The 18247-nt window shown below is 38.0% G+C and overlaps 1 protein-coding gene across 2 annotated transcripts in view; it reads right to left on the reverse strand.

The window, feature by feature from the left end:
* Positions 1-18247, reverse strand: part of EYA1 (EYA transcriptional coactivator and phosphatase 1) — a 165411-nt gene that overhangs the window by 63675 nt on the left and 83489 nt on the right. For both annotated transcript variants that reach the window (XM_032421973.1, XM_032421971.1), the window contains 2 exons: positions 11297-11436; positions 9881-9964 (listed from right to left, as the gene is read on the reverse strand). In XM_032421973.1, the coding sequence (XP_032277864.1) occupies positions 9881-9964; positions 11297-11436 (224 nt within the window). The remainder of the gene's footprint in view (positions 1-9880; positions 9965-11296; positions 11437-18247) is intronic.

The raw sequence follows: 18247 nt of genomic DNA on the forward strand, positions 1-18247 counted from the left end.
AAGCCTCAAAACAGAAAGTTTAAAGAAAACCTGTTTATCTCTTCTTGGGTTTTTAGAATAGGATCTAGAATGTTTCTTTGAGTATAAAAATAAAATACTTTCTTCTTTCTCTAGAAATCTTAAAGCTAGCCATTCATCTAACCATAAAAATATCTTCCTTTTATGTAATTGTATTAAAAGATACTTCCCTAGATTTTTACTTTTGATTTAAAAATGTCACAACTGCCAAATATTACATCAGATAATATACAGTCCAAAGAGAATAACCATGTCATTTCAGTTTTACTATAAGAACAATTAAAAATAGTACCAAATATTAATAAGGAAGCAATTTTTCTTTACTGCTTAGATATACCAGTAAAGCATTAAGAGAAAAAATTGTTCCTATTTAAAACAAAATTTTTTGAAGTATGCTCTACACCCAATATGGGGCTTGAACTCATGACCCTGAGATCAAGAGTCACATGCTCTACTGAGCGAGCCAGCCAGGCGCCCAAAACTGTTCCTATTTTAAATGTAACTCTGGTTCCTACTGACACACCCTGGGACATTTGCCTTTTTATTCCTTTTCTTTTACTATCTTATTTTTCTAAACCGAAAAGCAAAAAAAAAAAAAAAAAAGGTAAAATAAACCAAGCAAGCACAAAAAGCAATAGATATTTATCCAATTTAAATTCTTTAAGTTGAGACCTTTAAGAAATATTTTAATACCTAAGTCATTGTTCCAATTTTATTTTTTTTAGATTTTATTTATTTATTTATTTATTTATTTATTTATTTATTTGGGAGGGGGAGGAACAGAGGGAGAGGAAGAGGGGGGAGGAGAGAATCTCCAGCTGACTCCACACTGAGCTCCTAGGGCTTGATCTAAGGATCCTGAGGATCACGAACTGAGCTGAAACCAAGAGTCTGACCCTTAACCAACTGAGCCACCCAGGCACCCATATTGTTCCAATTTTAGATAGCTACAGCATTCTGAATTAGTAATTGGGTTCTACAAAGTACCTACGGTGTTGGGGATTTATTTTTCTGAAAGTAAAAAATATATATATATTACTTTTAAATTTTTATCTATTCTATTTTCAATTTAGAAGCACATTTTAAATATACGCTAGGTGTCTTTTGTGTCTCTCCTTTTTGAATGTGCACCCTATTACATCTATGAGATCAAATCTACACAAACTCCTAGCAATTGCTATTCTTCTTTGGATCAAAAAATAGAATATATTATGTTTTTAAAAATGCTGTTAAAGTATTAATCTTAGGCTAGAAAGGGTTACTAGATGATGGTTCAAATGCTTCCAAAGTATGACTAGTTCTTCAGGATATGGTACTTAGATTTTGAATTTGTAGTCGTTCTTCAGGATATGGTACTTAGATTTTGAATTTGTAGAACTTAGGATACGGTTCCTAAATTATATCTGCACTGATCCTATGTGGGCAGCTAAGCCTCCCTTGGCAAGCAATTACTCGGCTGTAGTGGCCCAGGGAGGTGTGATGCTAACAATGAGGACAGGTTTAGGAGGATTTGTTGGTCAATGTGAAAATCTTGTAAAGTATGCTCACGCTGACAACAAATCTTTGGGCAGCATCAACCAAATGAACGCAAAAATGCCTGTTTTGGACCCCCTCAACAAGTCCTTATTTAGAATGCTAACCTTGCAGCCACAAACAAGGCCTGGATGTCATTTAAAATAAAATCTCACTCAGGATCTTTTGTTTTGGGGGAAAAGAAGCTGAAAAACAGGAATGGGCACTCTGAGTACAGGAGGGGCCTATTTTTCCTCCGGCCCCATGCTGGCTGCTCACAAGGGAAGGATTACAGAGAAGATTAGGAAAATTAGCTTCCTTATCTGAGAGAAGAAAAAAAAATTATGCAAAAATGTTATTTCTTTTAAAAAATATCACTGAAAGTGTTATGTAAGTGATCTATACAACCTGTTCGACCCAAAGTCTCCACCGTTTTCCTTCCCCCTGTGTAAAGTCATCAATACCATCAATGGAATATTAACTTCTTGCAATTTTAGGAGCTCCTATCACTAAACAGCCGGCACAAAATGCCACGTTTTAGGAGCCCAGTGTAGTTCTGATGCCAATTAAGGAATAATCTGGATTACCATGAGAGAGTGTATACACGTGAAAAATAAACCACAATTGAACTACTGACTGAATGATTAAAAACAACCAAACAAAACCAAACCCAAGCTTGTGGTGGGGCTAATCAGGTCATTTTTACTGATTAGATATGTGACACCCAACTACTTTAATTTTCTCCTTAAGAGACTCCCTTTCAACATCATGAAAATAATACCCACGTGGAAAGTAAGAAAAAGAGCTTCACCATTCCAAAGATTAATTTTGATTGTGGAGAAAGCCCAATGAATCCCAAACATGGGACAACTGCCAAGAAGTGGTACAAAGTGGGAGGAAGAAGAAGAAAACCAGAGCAGACCCAGGGTTGGCCTCGACACACAGTGCCAATGAAAGCCTAAACAGCTAATCCAATCAAAAAAGACCTATCTAGATTTCATCTGTAACCACTCTCCTATCGCTCCCTTTCCTAGTGTTACAGCCATTTTCTTCAGCCTTGATTATTTCCTACCAGGAGAACTGTGATGATCTATTCTGCTATGAGTCTAATCTTCCAAACTGTATAATTCCATCATGTGCCTTTTTAATAGTTATTATTTTAATATTTAATTTTGTTCGTGGCATCCCCACACCTACGGTACAAAATCTCGACACTCAATGTTCCCTGCAGCCCTCGTTTGAGGGCAATGGACCCATCACGAGACTAGATTATGTTCCTGGTGTTGTCAGTTAATAGATGTGCTTCCTGGAGCCGATCATTTAATTTTTCTGAGACCCGGTTTCCCCATCCGAAAAAAAGAAGAAACCAGTTGGATAATAAATGTGAAATAGGCGTGTAAACTATACAAGCTCAACAAAGGTATGGTATTTTTATTACCATTTCAATAAATTTTCTGCTACTCGTCTTCTGCCAGTCTGGTCCTCTAAACACATTTCATAGATCTCCAGCCATTTTGCCTATCTTTTCCCTAAACAGTTATGCTCTGCTTCCACCTCTCCCTCTCTGCTACCTGCAACAACAAAATACTGCCTCTCTGATTGCCCACTCCCTTCTCAGAATCCCCAAGTAAGCAAAAGCTCTTATTGATGGAATGCCTAGAAGTAGTTTTCTAGATGGTGTACATTGTTTTCCCAGGAGTGCTGTGACTGCGTTCATTTTATAGATGGGAAGATTAAGACAAGCAAGCGAGACTCAGAGATATAAGGGGGCTTTCCTGAGGCTGCAGAACAAGGGAGGTCCAAAGTGGGTGGTGGCAGGCCAGTGTTGTGCATAGAAAGCTGTGATTTGCGCTCATTCACTGCATTCCCTTTCATAGGTCTGCAGAAAAATAAGGCCACATTCAATAAGGTGGTAGGAATACACATTTCACCGTCTGCCAGTTAGGAGGAAAGGGCTAGCAGTGAAAGGGAAAGAGAACAACCGTCAAGTTAAGGACAAAGAAATGAATGGAGGAGGATCTTTCAGCTGGACAGTCAAAAACACTGTCTTTTTGAAACAAAAAACTAAAGGTAAAAAAAAGCTTTTTGTTTGTTTTGAGAGTTTAGATTCTACGTCATTCCGTGGTATCTAAAAGTTCTGCTTGGAACCGTGACTTATTTCATCATCTTGGTCTAACTCGGCATTGATATCCAAAGAAGAAAGTAAAATCAAGGAAATCGTGCTCTGGGATTGAACTGGCCACTCATTACTCCACGACACACCTGTCACGTAGCCTTCAGGCACTGGTCTGCTGCTGCGGAAAGTGTGCTTTGTGTTTCACTCATCTATCAAATAGTTCTTCACTGAGAGCCATGATTGCTTGCCACCTGTCCACCAAAACTCTGTTTCTTCCCGGACACACAGCTAGGTGACATATGCTTCCCAGCCTCGTTTGCACTGGGCCATGTAATAAGCAGAGGTGTGTGCCCCTTCTAAGCCTAGTCCATGTAGCCTCCCGTTCATGCTCCCCCTGCTTTTTCACCCTGTGGGTTAGAAAGCTGATGACAGTGATCATAGAAGCCTCAGAAGCTAGATGGTGAGATGGCACAACCATGATCTGCACTACCAAACCTTGCCTAAATCTAGCGACCTGGAAGATCCACTCGAGACCACTAACTAAGAAAGAGAGAAATTTCTATTGTCACGACATATTGGGCCTATTGGTTACAGCCACTGCACCTACCCTAACAAATTCACGTGGTGTCTTGTGCTTCACTGGGCACCCAGACGCAGACGCATGATACCCGCACTGAGTTTACAACCTAGTTGGCCACAGTGTGCGTGTCACTGAATTGTCCTGATGTCCCGGGGGCAGGAGCCAAATGAATCACCACAAAGTTCAGAGCATGATCTAGAGTAGAGGCAGGCCCACTTTTTCTCTAAAGGGACAGACAATAAAGATTGGAGAATTTGCCGTCCATATAAAGTCTCTGACACACCTTCTTCCTCCTCTCCTTTTTCATAACCCTTTAAAAATTTAAGTAACATTCTTAGCTTGAAAGCCCTATAGAAACAAGCCATAAACCAGATTTGGCTTATGGAATATGGTCTGTCAATTCCTGGCCTAGACCCTTTGTCCTGATTTTTTAAAAATCCAGTGGAAGAAAAATATTTCATGATGTATGAAAATTACATGGAATTCAGATTTAGGAACTATAAGTAAAGTTTTATTGGAATACAGATACATTTATTCATTCGCCTATTGTCTGTGGCTGCTTCTGCACTCCTAGGGCAGAGGTGAGCAGTTAGGAAGGCATATGGCCCGTAAAGCCTTCATTTTTGGTAAAGGGTCAGCTAATAAATATTTCCCAGCCTCTGGTCCAGAGCTTCCTAAAGAGGGATTATTCTGTTGAAGTAACCAGATCCTTTACAATCCAAGGAGGACACTGCTACTTTGGGGCCATGCCAAGAATTCAGCATCTAGACCAGCCACCACAGAAGAGGATCATCCCTCAAAAGATTTTGGAGCTTAATGTTTCGCTCTGAAACAGGGTAATAAGAACAGCAACCTTTACTGGTTAATGGGAGTGTTCGAATGAAATTGGTCTGCTCAACTCCTGTAAATTTTTTCTCTGCTCAATGTCCTAAATGATTACACTATACACTCACTAGGGAGGCTTAGTTGATTTAAATTCATCCTTCTAGAAGTCTGGTGCATTATAAAACGAATGTTTAGACAGCAGATACAAGACCAATCAGTGACATATGCTGTTTTCATTATTGGGTTATTGTTGCTAATAAGACATAGTGCTGGGCCCTTTAAATTCAAGACACAACTTAGATCTTTCTTCTCCTGGCTTTACCAAGGTGTATTTGACACAACTGAATTCTTCAAACAATTTGGCAAGTCAAGTCACCAGTTTTGTAGATGAAGATACTGGAGCTCAGTGCGAATAAACAATTTACCCAGGGTCAAAGAACTGAAAAGTCAGAGCTTCGGTTTGAGTCTAGATCTATATGAATTCAAATCTGATGCCTTCTATCTCGCAATAGGTGGATCTCATATTGGTACTTGGTAAATTTAAACCACATATTAACACATATTACTCCCTGGCCACTATGCCCCAGATTCAAGGTTTTGTTTTGTCGGTTGTTTTGTGTTTTGATAGTCAAGGTTCAACTACATTAAAACAAAATTCATATTTATTTTATGCCAGACATTTGGGCTATAACCCCTTCCAAGCCTGAGTTTCCTTATCTGTAAAATGGGCTTGGTAATAGCAGTTTAAGAGGACTAATGTTGAATTAAATGAGTATTGGGCACATAAGAAATTCTTCATAAGTAGGGCCTAGAGTTAAAAATGCTAAGCTTTATGCTGTCTTAAGTGTTCATGTTTAAGTTTTTGTGTAAAATGAGGAGTGAGGCTCCATATCTTTAGGACCTGTTCTAGCCCAAATCCATGAGACACAGGTGTTAAGCAACAATAAAAAATAAAGTATTGAAACAATGAAGGCATTGGCTATGGGTACCCTGGGGAGTCCTCCCTCAAGAGGGGAACCAGGCTTGGGACATCAGCGCAATACTTACTTGAAATATAAGTTTGGGGTATGTGGTCTGATATTAGCAACAGGATTATATTGTCTAATTTAAAGAGGGCATTCAATGGAAAAAAGATCAAGATTAGTTTTCTTCAGTGAAACTTGGGGATATGGATTAGTTTGAAAGCAACTTTTCAAAATGCATTAAACAAAAAAAGCGAGGACAGACATTATTAACAACCACCTAATTTATGGCAACACACCCATGGACTTCATTTTCCTGCTAACATGTTCTTTCTTTTCTCTTCCCTAGCCAGACCTGTCATGTACCTAGCACCCTTTTTGTTCCCATCACCTTTGTTATAAAACACTTCCTTATAATGCCCAACATGCCTGCTTCCCACAGCTAGGATTACATGGAAGGTGGGACATTCTCAAACTTTTTTGTACATATTGCTGTAACATGCACTAATTTTGCATTATATCAACCAGATCCTGTATCCCCTTACTGAATGGCCTACTCATTGAGTTGCCTAAGCTACTGTGACTAAGCTACTTCTCAAGTATCTGGTTCCCATAGAGACAGAACAGCTATCACATTGTCCAGGCATTCATTTCTTTATATGCCTGTAGAGTAAGGCCCAACCACATGTTCCCTTAACAATGCTCAGGGACACCACCAAAACTATGCTCCAAGAAATAAGGCTTGCCCTTCAACTGCTTTAAGACTTCTCTCCTTTAGTGAAAGGAATGAAAGGGAGGCAAGGTGTTCGGATCAGCTTGGCTATTATTATTGTTTGGAAGAAGCCTTGTTGAACCACACATTTTTACAAGGCATGATTATCAGATTTGAGAGCAAATTCTTCCTGACTTTAAAGTTCTCTAATAAAGAGAACATTAAGCAAGCTTCCTTGCATGCTTCAGGCTACAATTCAACATCCTCAGCAATGTGTCTTCAGAAGGGATGCCTCATGGCATTGAGACAACAGGTGTTCAGCACAAAGAAGGTGTTCACAAACATTTAGGATGAAATCAGACTAAGAGTGTCTGAGGACCTTCTGATTCTGAGCTGTGTACTGTTGACGCTAAATCTGTCATCTGAAGGCCTGTCTATTCCCATGTGTCCCAGGCTCACCTTCCATCCACATTCTTGCCTGGTCCAAGTGGATGTCTTCCTCATCTCAACAAACACACGACTAGCCTCTCAGCTGCTTAGCTTCTCAGCTGGGAATGGTTTTTTCCTTCCCCTCTATTACTGCCCACCAGGCCAAATCAAATCCTTTGCAATTCCTACTTCTCTATTTGCAATAGAAGCCCGAATCCAGTGAGTTCTCCCTACTCATCTCTACTGCTAGTACATCGGGTCACCCTAATACCTCCCTTCTGTTCCCCAACCCTCTTTCCTCACCATTGGTTCTCCACACACAACCAAAATAATCTAAAAATCGAAATCAGATCTTGTCATGTCCTCCTTTGAAGTCCTCCAATGACTTCCTATGGCATGTGCAATGAGATTGACCCTCTTGACCTGGCTTGTACTTGCCCTCATCCCAGCCCACATCTTGACTCTGCATCTTCATCACTGAGTTCAGCCACACTCGCCTCTGTGTCCCTCAAACATCAAACATTTTCCTGCTTCCGTGCTCATTGCTTCCTCTGCTTAGAACTCTCTTTCCGCTGATGGTGTCATTATCAACCAGCCTCTTTTATTCTGACCTCAGGTTCAAAGTCATGCATGCTCAGGAAGACCTTCCCCAATCACGCCTTCTGAGGTTACTTTCTCCTCAACCCCTGTCAACTTATAAATGAATGGTTAACATACATTTAAATATTTCAGATCACCCATACTAAAGAATATATACATTTGATTTTAGAAATTATAGGAGATAAAACTTTTTATCACACGCTCTAGTATGAGAAAACTAAACCAACTAACAAAATACTATTTGATGAAGCCTCAAAATACTAATGGTTGACACTTCTAAAAATAAAATGTGGTACTTGTAATGTTTTGTTTAGATATTGTTGAGGATCTGCATGAAAAACCCTAAGCTTCCAGTGGTTTCTAGGTTAGGTGTGAATTCCATGTGCAAAGCAATAATTTATGGCCAGGGACTGACATGAGGTCATTAGGTCATGGGATGCTCACCACCTCACCCGAAGCTGGCCCCTTTCAGTGGTGAATAGAGCCCTGATCAAGACAACTCTCTTTGCATCAATCTGGTCCTTAGTGAGAAAGCTTTCAAAGACTCGACACTTTCTGGATGGTTTTCAAATGCTGGTGTTCTAAGTGCATGCTCTTTTCAATGCTTTCTTCCTTAGGAGTTAGTTGTAGGAACATTAAAATGGTTAAGAAGATCTTCAGGATTCTTGCTACTTAGTACACACTGATATTTCAGCTATTAATCCTTAGTTTGTTAAGTAGTAGTTTTGTGGAAATACTAGTAATAGTATTCATAGAAGGAGGAATACAAAAAACGCCACAGCTAATGTTTATTGAATCCTTATGTGTTAGCCACAGAGTAGAGACTTTCTTTGAATGATTGATTCTATGGCTTTATGTTTTTTTTCTTAATAATAATCACACTGTACTTTTGTTCATTGTCTTCTTCTCATAGAAAATCTAACAATAAGATGGGGCATTTTGTGTTTTACAGTATCTTGTTTCTGAATAGAAATCCAAAGGGTAGAATATTCTAGAACATTCTTGCTCTTACAAATGTGCATTTTTCCAGCCTTTTTTGGGGGGTTAGGTGTAACTTCAGGGTTATGAGAAGGAAAGCTGCATTGTGAAGCTCAACTGATAATTCCTCAACTTTCACTGCCAAACTATACCTACATGGCAGACACTCAATATATATTTATTGAAAGAACGGGTGCCTGGATAAAATCTATAATGAGAGCATACATTTTGTGGGTATTAATTTTAACATTTAATTGTGATAAACACCTGGAGTCACCAAGACACAGAATTCAGTTCCTAAGGCTCTGAACCAATAGCTTCAAGATGTTAAGACTTGTAATATGATTTCTTTAAAGATTAAAAAAAATGAGAAATACCATATTCACAGGATAACTTCAGAAATTACCTATAGCCACTTTAAATAACACAGCTTTTGTGTGGGAAACGTTTATGAAACCACCAAAGAATAGATCAAAAAGAATTTCCAAAGTTTTTGAGAAGCCCAAAAGCAGAACACTGAGGCTGAATTTCTACTTATAGAAGGTAGTCTCTAATATTCTTTTTTATCTACCACACCAAGGTAAATATTGTAACAATTCAAACATGGAAGTATTTGTCCAATTGCCATTCAGAGGCCCAATTTTACATACCACTGACATAAATTTAGCCTCACAGCAAAGGGATTTATAAAGACATTCGTAACGGGTGTTTTGAAAATAAAATACTAACACTGCTAATCACTGAAGACAGTAACATGTAAAATACTTGCTCTGCTGCATATGTTGTGAATAAAAAAAATAAAAGAATGGTGCAAAGAAAAATACCAAATATCATTCTATGTCTCTATATATTTTAGTATTTCATCTTAGAATAGTATCCAAACACTTTTATTCATTAGGGTCTGAAATAAGAATGAATTTAATTGCATAAAGTTTATCTCATTTTTAAGGACCTAAAAAAACCCTCCTCTTGTTCATTTGTATGTTTTTGCCTTATATATATATTTGACTATATCAATAAATTAAGTTGTTCTCCCTTTCATGCTTTAGATTATTTAAAGTTAAACCACATTCCCATCTGGATAAAAAATTCAGTTCTAGACATATTTACTTTAAAGAAATTAAAAACTGATGTCTCTTGGTACTCACCCTCCCATATCTGTTGGCATAGGACCCAGTAAGCAAGGAATGGAAAACGATGATTGTCTCGTCCAAGTCCCAGATGAACACCCTCTACAAAGGAAGAACCGAATCAATATGTCCTTCCCTTAGTTGAGAAACCTGTTATTCAGTTAACTTCAACATAAATAAGCAGTCTTGAAACAGAAGACAAAGGAAAAATCTGAATTTACTATGTTTTTAAAATACAACTGTTCCAAAGAGTATCCCCCAGCTTTTCTCCAGAGTAGAACCTCAGGTGAGGTTTAAGAGGATAATATTAGTGACATCAATACAAATATGGGCAAGAAATAATAATATATATCCTTTTGACTTCTGAAGTAGATTCTCAGTTCATTGTTCTGAAAAAACGAGCTAAAACTAGATTGTTTATAACTTCTTGAGACAGAGAGCCGCCAATCATTTTAAAAATCATTCTGTTTTTCTTACCTCTTCTCTCTGCTTATTAAGAAGTTTTAAAACAGCGAATCTTATGTTTTATTTTTATCAAGCCAAGTATTAAAAACTGTACATACAACATAAAACTTCACATCATCTATTCACCTTATGTTGCCTTTGGACTGTTACCACATTGATGGGTTATGTATGACTCCTGCCTGGTTTTCTTCAGATTGCAGATAGTTAACAACGTAAGCAGACACATCACACATGCTCTTGACATACTCGGGGTATTTGGAATCGGATTTAAAGGAATTCACTTCAAAAACATCTTTGAGATACCACAAAGGCCTCCCAAGCTTACTTGTCTTCTTCCCCTTTCCACTCATACCAGTATATATTCATACACATAGGTTCTGCTAGGAAATTTCCATCTTTTCAGCCAAAATAATCATGTTTTCCACCATCAGATTTCATTGGGCAAAACCCAGAAACTTAATTGCAGTGGATTCAAGGCTATGAAATCTACCCTTCAAGGTTTTATTTAATCCCTCCTGCTTTTGAACTCCACCAAAACAGGCCTCATAAGAGGGCTACCATTTCAGTTTAGAACATCCCAGGTTTTCCTTTCTCAATATATATGTGTGTCTTTAATTTTCAAAGTGGATTTTAGTAAGCATTTTTAATATGACACTTAATTAGAATGGCAATGATATAGAGCAGTATAAGAGAATTTTGTTCAAGCAAAATTATATAATTTACTATATTAGAGAGAACTAACCAGATGCTTTACATGTAGTTAAAATGGCAGAGAAAACAGAAATAATTGTTTTTACCTATAAGAAATAGGAAAGAGAAAGAAAATGCTTTACTTACTATATAGAGAAGAAAGCAGTAACAAAAGCATTTGGGCATCTTGATGATGGCTGTTTACACTGCAGGTGTATAGAACCACCATTTAACTACCAAGATACCTTGTTATTTACCAGGGCATTGACAATAACATACCTCAAGATCAGAATCTGGGGGAGGTGAAGGATTATTGTTTCTTCGGCCCCGTCCACGTGACTTCCCATCTGAACCTCGACGCAGTCGATCAGAATCTGAGTCTTTAATGGGTGTTGATGGGCTGTGGATTGTACTGTACTCTGTAGAAATACAGGAAGGTCTTTCATCTTTTGGATCTATTACCATGGTGTCAAGATCAAACTTATTTTAACTCATGGGGAAATTTGAAGAGTAAAACACATTTCATTCTATTCACTTTTGTTACTGTTTATTCCCACCGATAAATAATTTATGAGATACTGGATTTCAAGAATCCATTCTTTTGAAAGAACGTGTGATCAGAAATGAACAGAACTTAATTGATGGTGGAAGATAGCAGGCTGTAGGAAGCTGCCTAGTTTTTCTTTGCCGTTCTCCACGACGAGACAAAGCCCCCCCATCTCCACTTCCATGTATGTGTCTTTCTTTCATTCCACAAACAGTGCCTGGCCATACTGAGAGAGGTTCACTCATGTGCCTTTCCAGCCACTCTCTCACCTATGAAAAGCTTCTGGTTTACAGAAAAAAAAAGAAAAATCAACTCCGGGGTGGAAAAAAAACGAATCTCCAGGCAGATTTTTCTTTGAAAATTTCAAAATCTCTTTTTTCTCCCTCATTTTATGTGAGAACAAGGGAGTGGCAAGATAAGGAAGAACAGATATATGGGCAATGCCCATACTCTGTACAGCATTCATCACAGATTCTTACTGTATCTTAGTCTCTGAACCAAAAATCCCAAACAGACACCACATTAAAATTGCTCACCTGGGTAACTCGGAGAAATCACAGAAATAATTATATAGAAACTATAAAATAAAGAACCACCTCCAACCAGCTAGAGGAACGGCTGAGTAGTGATTGTGGAGTTGGGGGAGGCGAGACTCTTACCCTGCTTCCAAAATGAACAAAAACCCCTTAGGGTTTCTTCTCTTCAGTTCACACATTAGACAATTTCTACCTCCCCAAAGTCTTTGCCAGATGTCTCTACTAGATATGGGTTGGAATCTCTCAAGCTGGTATAAGGAATGATAATTCTCACTGAGATGTTGTTGATATTACATTTCACCAAACAGAAAAGTATTGAGGACAGGTGAATATCTGGTAGCCTTTGTTAATATACTATCATCCTCAACTGTACCCAGAAGGCCAGCCATGTGTCAAACCATGTGGTCTCAGTGTTACCTCCAAGTCTAGGACTTAAGCCTTAGGAGTTTGGGTAGATAGGAATAGACTTCGACAGAGTAAATTCCATTTCTAAATCACATGGAACATCTCTATACCTCCTGTTTAATTTTAAAATCTAAACAGATTCCTATCACTTTTAGATGAGAATTTTGCATGTCCTCTGCCATAGGAAACAAGACAGCAAAGTTCCTCATATACACCAGTCATGTGGTACTTGTACCCCGAAACCACCATGATAACTTGCAAGCCTATTAGTTAATTATGACCAGAAAGTCCAGAACAACTCCACTCACTACATCAGCTTATGTAGTTCCGTGGGATGCATTTTTGAGCTAACCCATCTTGTAGAACTATCAGAATACAGTGCTGGCTGGTCAAAGTTTAACATTCTCCAAATCTACATTAGTTCCTTTTCTTGCAGAGGCAGATGACTGTGGCATCCTCTCCTCAAAATGTTCCAAACCAAGCATCTGCCTTCCATGTTTTATAGAGAATTAGGAACTCCACAGAAATACATACTTTCAAAGGAGCTCAGTGAATTCAAAGTTGTGTTTTGAAGAAAAAATCTTGACCTCCTTTTTCTTTAAAAATTCTGCAACTACGTCTCCGTGCAAACCTGGATAGCCACATTTGGGACAGAACACATGCCAATCTCTTTACCAGCTTCAAAACAGCATTTACTTTGCAACTGGCACAACTGGCATCTAATTGGACTCGTACGTCAAGTACTTGACTGAGAAGTCCGTCTTGAATCGTGAGCTCTTCACCTTTTGAAGTTCATATTTGACAAGAAGCTAAAAGATGTTAAGAATGTATCTTATCGCATTATGTCTTTTGCTTTGACTTCCAGCTAGTTTAGGGCGAATTTTTTCCTCTAAGTAGTTCATCTTACCGAGGTTTTCTTACCCTAGCTTTCCTCCTATGGATTACCCATTCCTTTAGTTCTTGGTGTGTATTTCTTTATCTCTGTGTTAAAACCCAATTAAATCTTTAAAAATATATTCCATCTCTTTTTTTTGAAATAAAAATGATAATTAAATTGATTATTCACTTCTGTAAGCCTGCCCCCAAAGAAACTAAGTTCAATGAGCAAAGTATACAGGTGGATTTTTAAATTATCTTATCTAAAGTTTTTCCAAGTGGAAAAAGAAGCCCTAAAATATGGACAATCTGATACCTCTAAATATTAAAACACACACACACCCCTTATAGGCCTCAACTTATGAGAAGGAAGATAAAAGTTAAATGATGCAAGCTAGATTTAAAAAAAATCTCCTCCTCTTTGTTCTATGAGGTGGGATTAAACACTTCTACTCTCCTAACCAGTTTTCCTGACTCTATTCTCCTTCCTTCTATTAGTGTAAAACAACTCAACAAATAATTTAATCTTCTAATCCACTGACATCTCATGTTTCATTAAAATCCTTTCCAAATTATTCAACTTTACCCCCACTGAGATAATGAATGTGAAAATACTCAGAAAAGCATTTATTTCATCTAACAAACAATGACAGTATGCCCATACTATTCCAGGCACTATACCAGGAGCTTGAAGTATAATGATGTACCATACAGATAGGGTCTTCTTGGGGCATAAAATTCAGAGGAAGGCACTGATTTATGAACAAAAATAAGAGATTAGAAAACAATATGGGAAGGGTAATGGCATGAGAAAGGTAGAATGCCTGGAGACCACAGAGCAAGTCCACATACCTTAGATTTATAAAATTACAGAAGCTTCCTGAAGATGGAGAACAAAGTTAACAGTAAAAAATGGAATATAAATTGTTCTCCAGGCAGGCACATAAGCATGTGTGAAGGTGGAGAAAGAGAGAAAGAGAAAGAGAGAGAGATGTCAAAGAATTGAAAAAAAAAAAAAAAAAATCAATCTGACCTGGCTCTGCAGAGGAAGAGTACAGAGATGAGGCTGGAGTGGCAGGAAAAGAATTCAAGAATGGAGGGATGAAATAAAATTTACCCCTTAGGTAGATGATTCTAGCTCCAGTGTGGTGCGGGTGCTGGAGGCAAGTCAAGACTGAGAAGCAGAGACCAGACAGGAGGATAATTCAGTGAGGGCTGTTGGTGGCCCATGCAGGTAGTAGAGATAGGGAGAGCTATAGATCTGAAGTGTCACTGGGAGGGAACGAAGGAGGAAGCAGGAAGTCAAGGATGATGTTCATGTCAGTGGTTTAACAACAGGGAAGATGAAGGTATAAAGCACAAGGCATGGGGATTTAGGAAGAAGGGACTATGGGGAAGTGTGTAGATGAGAATTCACATTCAGCTTTGGACATAGTGAACTTGAGTAGGAAGGGAAAAATGAAGGGGGGGGAATCGGAGGCGGAGACAAACCATGAGAGACTACGGACTCTGAGAAACAAACAGGGTTTTAGAGGGGAGGGGGAAGGGGGAATTGGTTAGCCCGGTGATGGGTATTAAGGAGGGCACATACTGCATGGAGCACTGGGTGTTATGCACAAACAATGAATCATGGAACACTACATCAAAAACTAATGATGTAATGTATGGTGATTAACATAACATAAAAAAAAAAAAAGAGTCTGTGGTATTCAAGATATCCAGTAGGCTGCTAGACTGCTCTGAAGCTCAGAAAAGAAATGTGGGCTGGATTTAGGTTTGGAAATTGATGCCATACATAATGTAATTAAAGAAACAGGTATAATTAAAGACATAGAGGGTGTGTAGAAGGGGCAGGCAGAGAAAAATGGGTGGGGCGTGCGGAGGAAAACCAAGATTAGAGTGTTGTAGAGGAAAGAGTATGTCTGAAGGAGAGCATGATCAATAACCTCTGATCAGCCAAGAGATAAGGTAAAGTGAAAACTGAATCCAAGAGTACTTGGAGATTTAGAGTCAATGAGGTCTTTGGCACACATGGCAAAAGTACAGATTTGAGAAGTATTTAGGAGGTGGACTGGTGGGATAAAAATGAGACAGAAGGTAGAAGAGTAAACAGGGGTTAAAACTCCCAACATGTTACTGAAGACCCTATAATGGCCAAATTCAATAATTATATTTTTTCTTAATCTCATTTCACCTCTCTGTGACTGTGCTGACCACTGGCTCTTCTAAACTGTGTCCCATTAGAGTAACTTGACTTCCCTTCTGCTTCTCATCCTACCACTCACACTATTACTTCTGTCTCTTTAGAGACCTCTTCCTCTACCCAAAGCTTAAAGGTTAGTGTTTTTGTACTAGTGATAATCAAAGTGACCTGGGACAAAATAAGGGGCTTATATCAGGATGTTAATTAATGCAATGCTTCCTTCATCAAAAGTCTTGCTAATATTAAAAAGAAAAGTTAAATACACAGTGTGCTTAGTGATGCAGTTGATTACATTCTGAAGTAAATCCTCATGTTATATGGACTATTAAAAAACAATTAGTGGATAGATGGCCAGTTGGTCGAGTATATCTTGAGCAGCAGTACAGAATTTTCTCTATGGTCCTCTTATCTCACTACAAGCTCTCAGAAGTTTGTAGTATTTGTAAGAGGGATTTCAATGATAATTCCCAGGTTGATGATTCTAAAGCCTCCTGATCTGTTGACCTGAATACCCCACTGTTTGCTAAACCTCTCTACCTGAATATTCCATGGGCACCACAACTAAAGGTGTCCCCAAATGGATCATTCTCCTCCTCTCTTAATGAGTCCTGCTTATTGGTACCAACATTTACCCAGTTTTTCAAGCCAGAAGTTCCTCATTAGCGCCCTCAAATCAAGACTAAGTTTTAGGTTTTTTACCTTCCGAATACTTTTGTTCTAAGTTCATGCTCTCATCATCCCTGCTTTGATTATTGCAACAGGCTATTTTCAAGCTTACTACCCACAACCTTTCAATTACCATCTACACACCATGACAGAAAACTTTGAGTCCTCAATGCTCCAAACTCCTAGTGTACAACAGGAAGGACAATCTAGATTTTAGGACACTGAGCTGTAGACTCAACTGCCATGTTTCAAATCACAATCCCACTGCTTATTATAAGTATGACTTTGGGCAAGTTATTTACCTTTTCTATGAGTCAGTTTCATCATATGTAAAATTGGAATAAATGAGAAAACCAATATACATGTAGTCAGAACTGGTGCATGGCACTAGCAATCTATGATGTTAGCTGCCTTGAAACAAAGAGAAGTCCCACCAAGTCTCTCTCCCCTTCACAGTCTACACTTCAGACAGTCACACCTAATTATCTGAGTTCTCTGAACATGCCAGGCTATTTCATGACATTGAACATGTTGTTCCGCTTTCTTAGAAGGCTTTTTCTTCATTCTTACCACCCCTCCCCTGATCTGTCTGTGAAATTCCTAAGAATCCCTAAAGATCATGTATCTTCTTTGTGAATTTTCTATCTAAATCTGAGTCTCTGTTTTGCATTTATGGTTATCTTTATTGTAGGGTTATGCAAGTTTTACAATCATTCATGCAGTAGATAATAACTTGAGTTATTTTGAGCAAATGTCCATTACTCCTTTTAGAGGACAGAAGCTGGTGGTGTTCATTTTATATTCTGAGAGCACAGTAAGAGTCCACAGCACCAAGTACACATTAAAAAAAAAACTGATTGAAAGAATGAGTGTTTCTAAAGTTTGGCTTTTGCTCTATTAAGTCTATGAAGATTACCTAATTATTCCTACCAGCTAGTCAAAATATTTAAAAATGAGAAATAGCTGTAATTATTTTTAAAGCTTATTTAAACATTAATGTTTACATATTCAATCATAAAATATTAGAATCTACATAAGATCATTAACATTGTACATCTGTAAGTATTACTGAAGAGTTCCATAAATCTTTCGATACTGAAAAGAGAAACAGAACTGGAACTCAGAAGATTCCATTTAGTTCCTCTTGGCACCTCTAGTCCCTCTGAGCTGAGCTCATAACTGCTACTTGAGTCTTAGGGACATTTCCTCCATGTCTTTTAGCCTCCTGGTCTGTCAAATTGAGGACACAGCCAAGATGATTTAGCTTTTAAGTTCTATTATCTGTGATGTAAAATATTTACCACATCTTCCTAGCTGTCAGCTTTTAGTCTTTCCCTCTTAAATGGTCACCTTCAGACTAATCCATACAAAAACCGTGGCAACTCCAACCCTCAGACTCCATCAGGGTTTACTGCCTACCGTACCCAGTCCAAATTCCTTATCTGGTTTTATTTCTCATGCCCTCCCTGGACATGTTAGCTACTTATATACATATACACATGTATATACATATATATGTTAGCTACTCTTATACACATTGCCAAATAGTTTTCAAAAGGATAGTATCAATTTAAATCGTGTCAGTTTTACCACAGTCTTATACACTATGGTTATCATTGTTTTAAAGAAGTTCTTGCTATTTTATTAGGTGTACAATAGTAGTGATTTTAATTAGGACATACTGGAGATACTTACAGATACGGGCTTGAAAATTATATTTCTATGAACTATCCAAATCCTTTGCAATTTTTTTATATTCCTTTACTGATGAATATAAAAGTTTTAACCTCTTTTTCATATTTGCAGACACTTTTCCATTCCTGATAGTCCCTCAAATCCTCAAATTATGCTGGTTATTATTTTCCCTAAATTATGTTTTCCTTCACAGGAGTAGTTTTTTGTTTTTTGTTTTTATATATAGTTCTGCACTACATAAAGCACTGCCTATTGGCCTGGTTGACTCCTTGAAGATTTAGGGATAAGTGTTCACGTTTATT

This window comes from Phoca vitulina, unplaced genomic scaffold (genome assembly GCF_004348235.1).
Source record: "Phoca vitulina isolate PV1807 unplaced genomic scaffold, GSC_HSeal_1.0 scaffold25, whole genome shotgun sequence".
Taxonomy (NCBI): domain Eukaryota; kingdom Metazoa; phylum Chordata; class Mammalia; order Carnivora; family Phocidae; genus Phoca; species Phoca vitulina.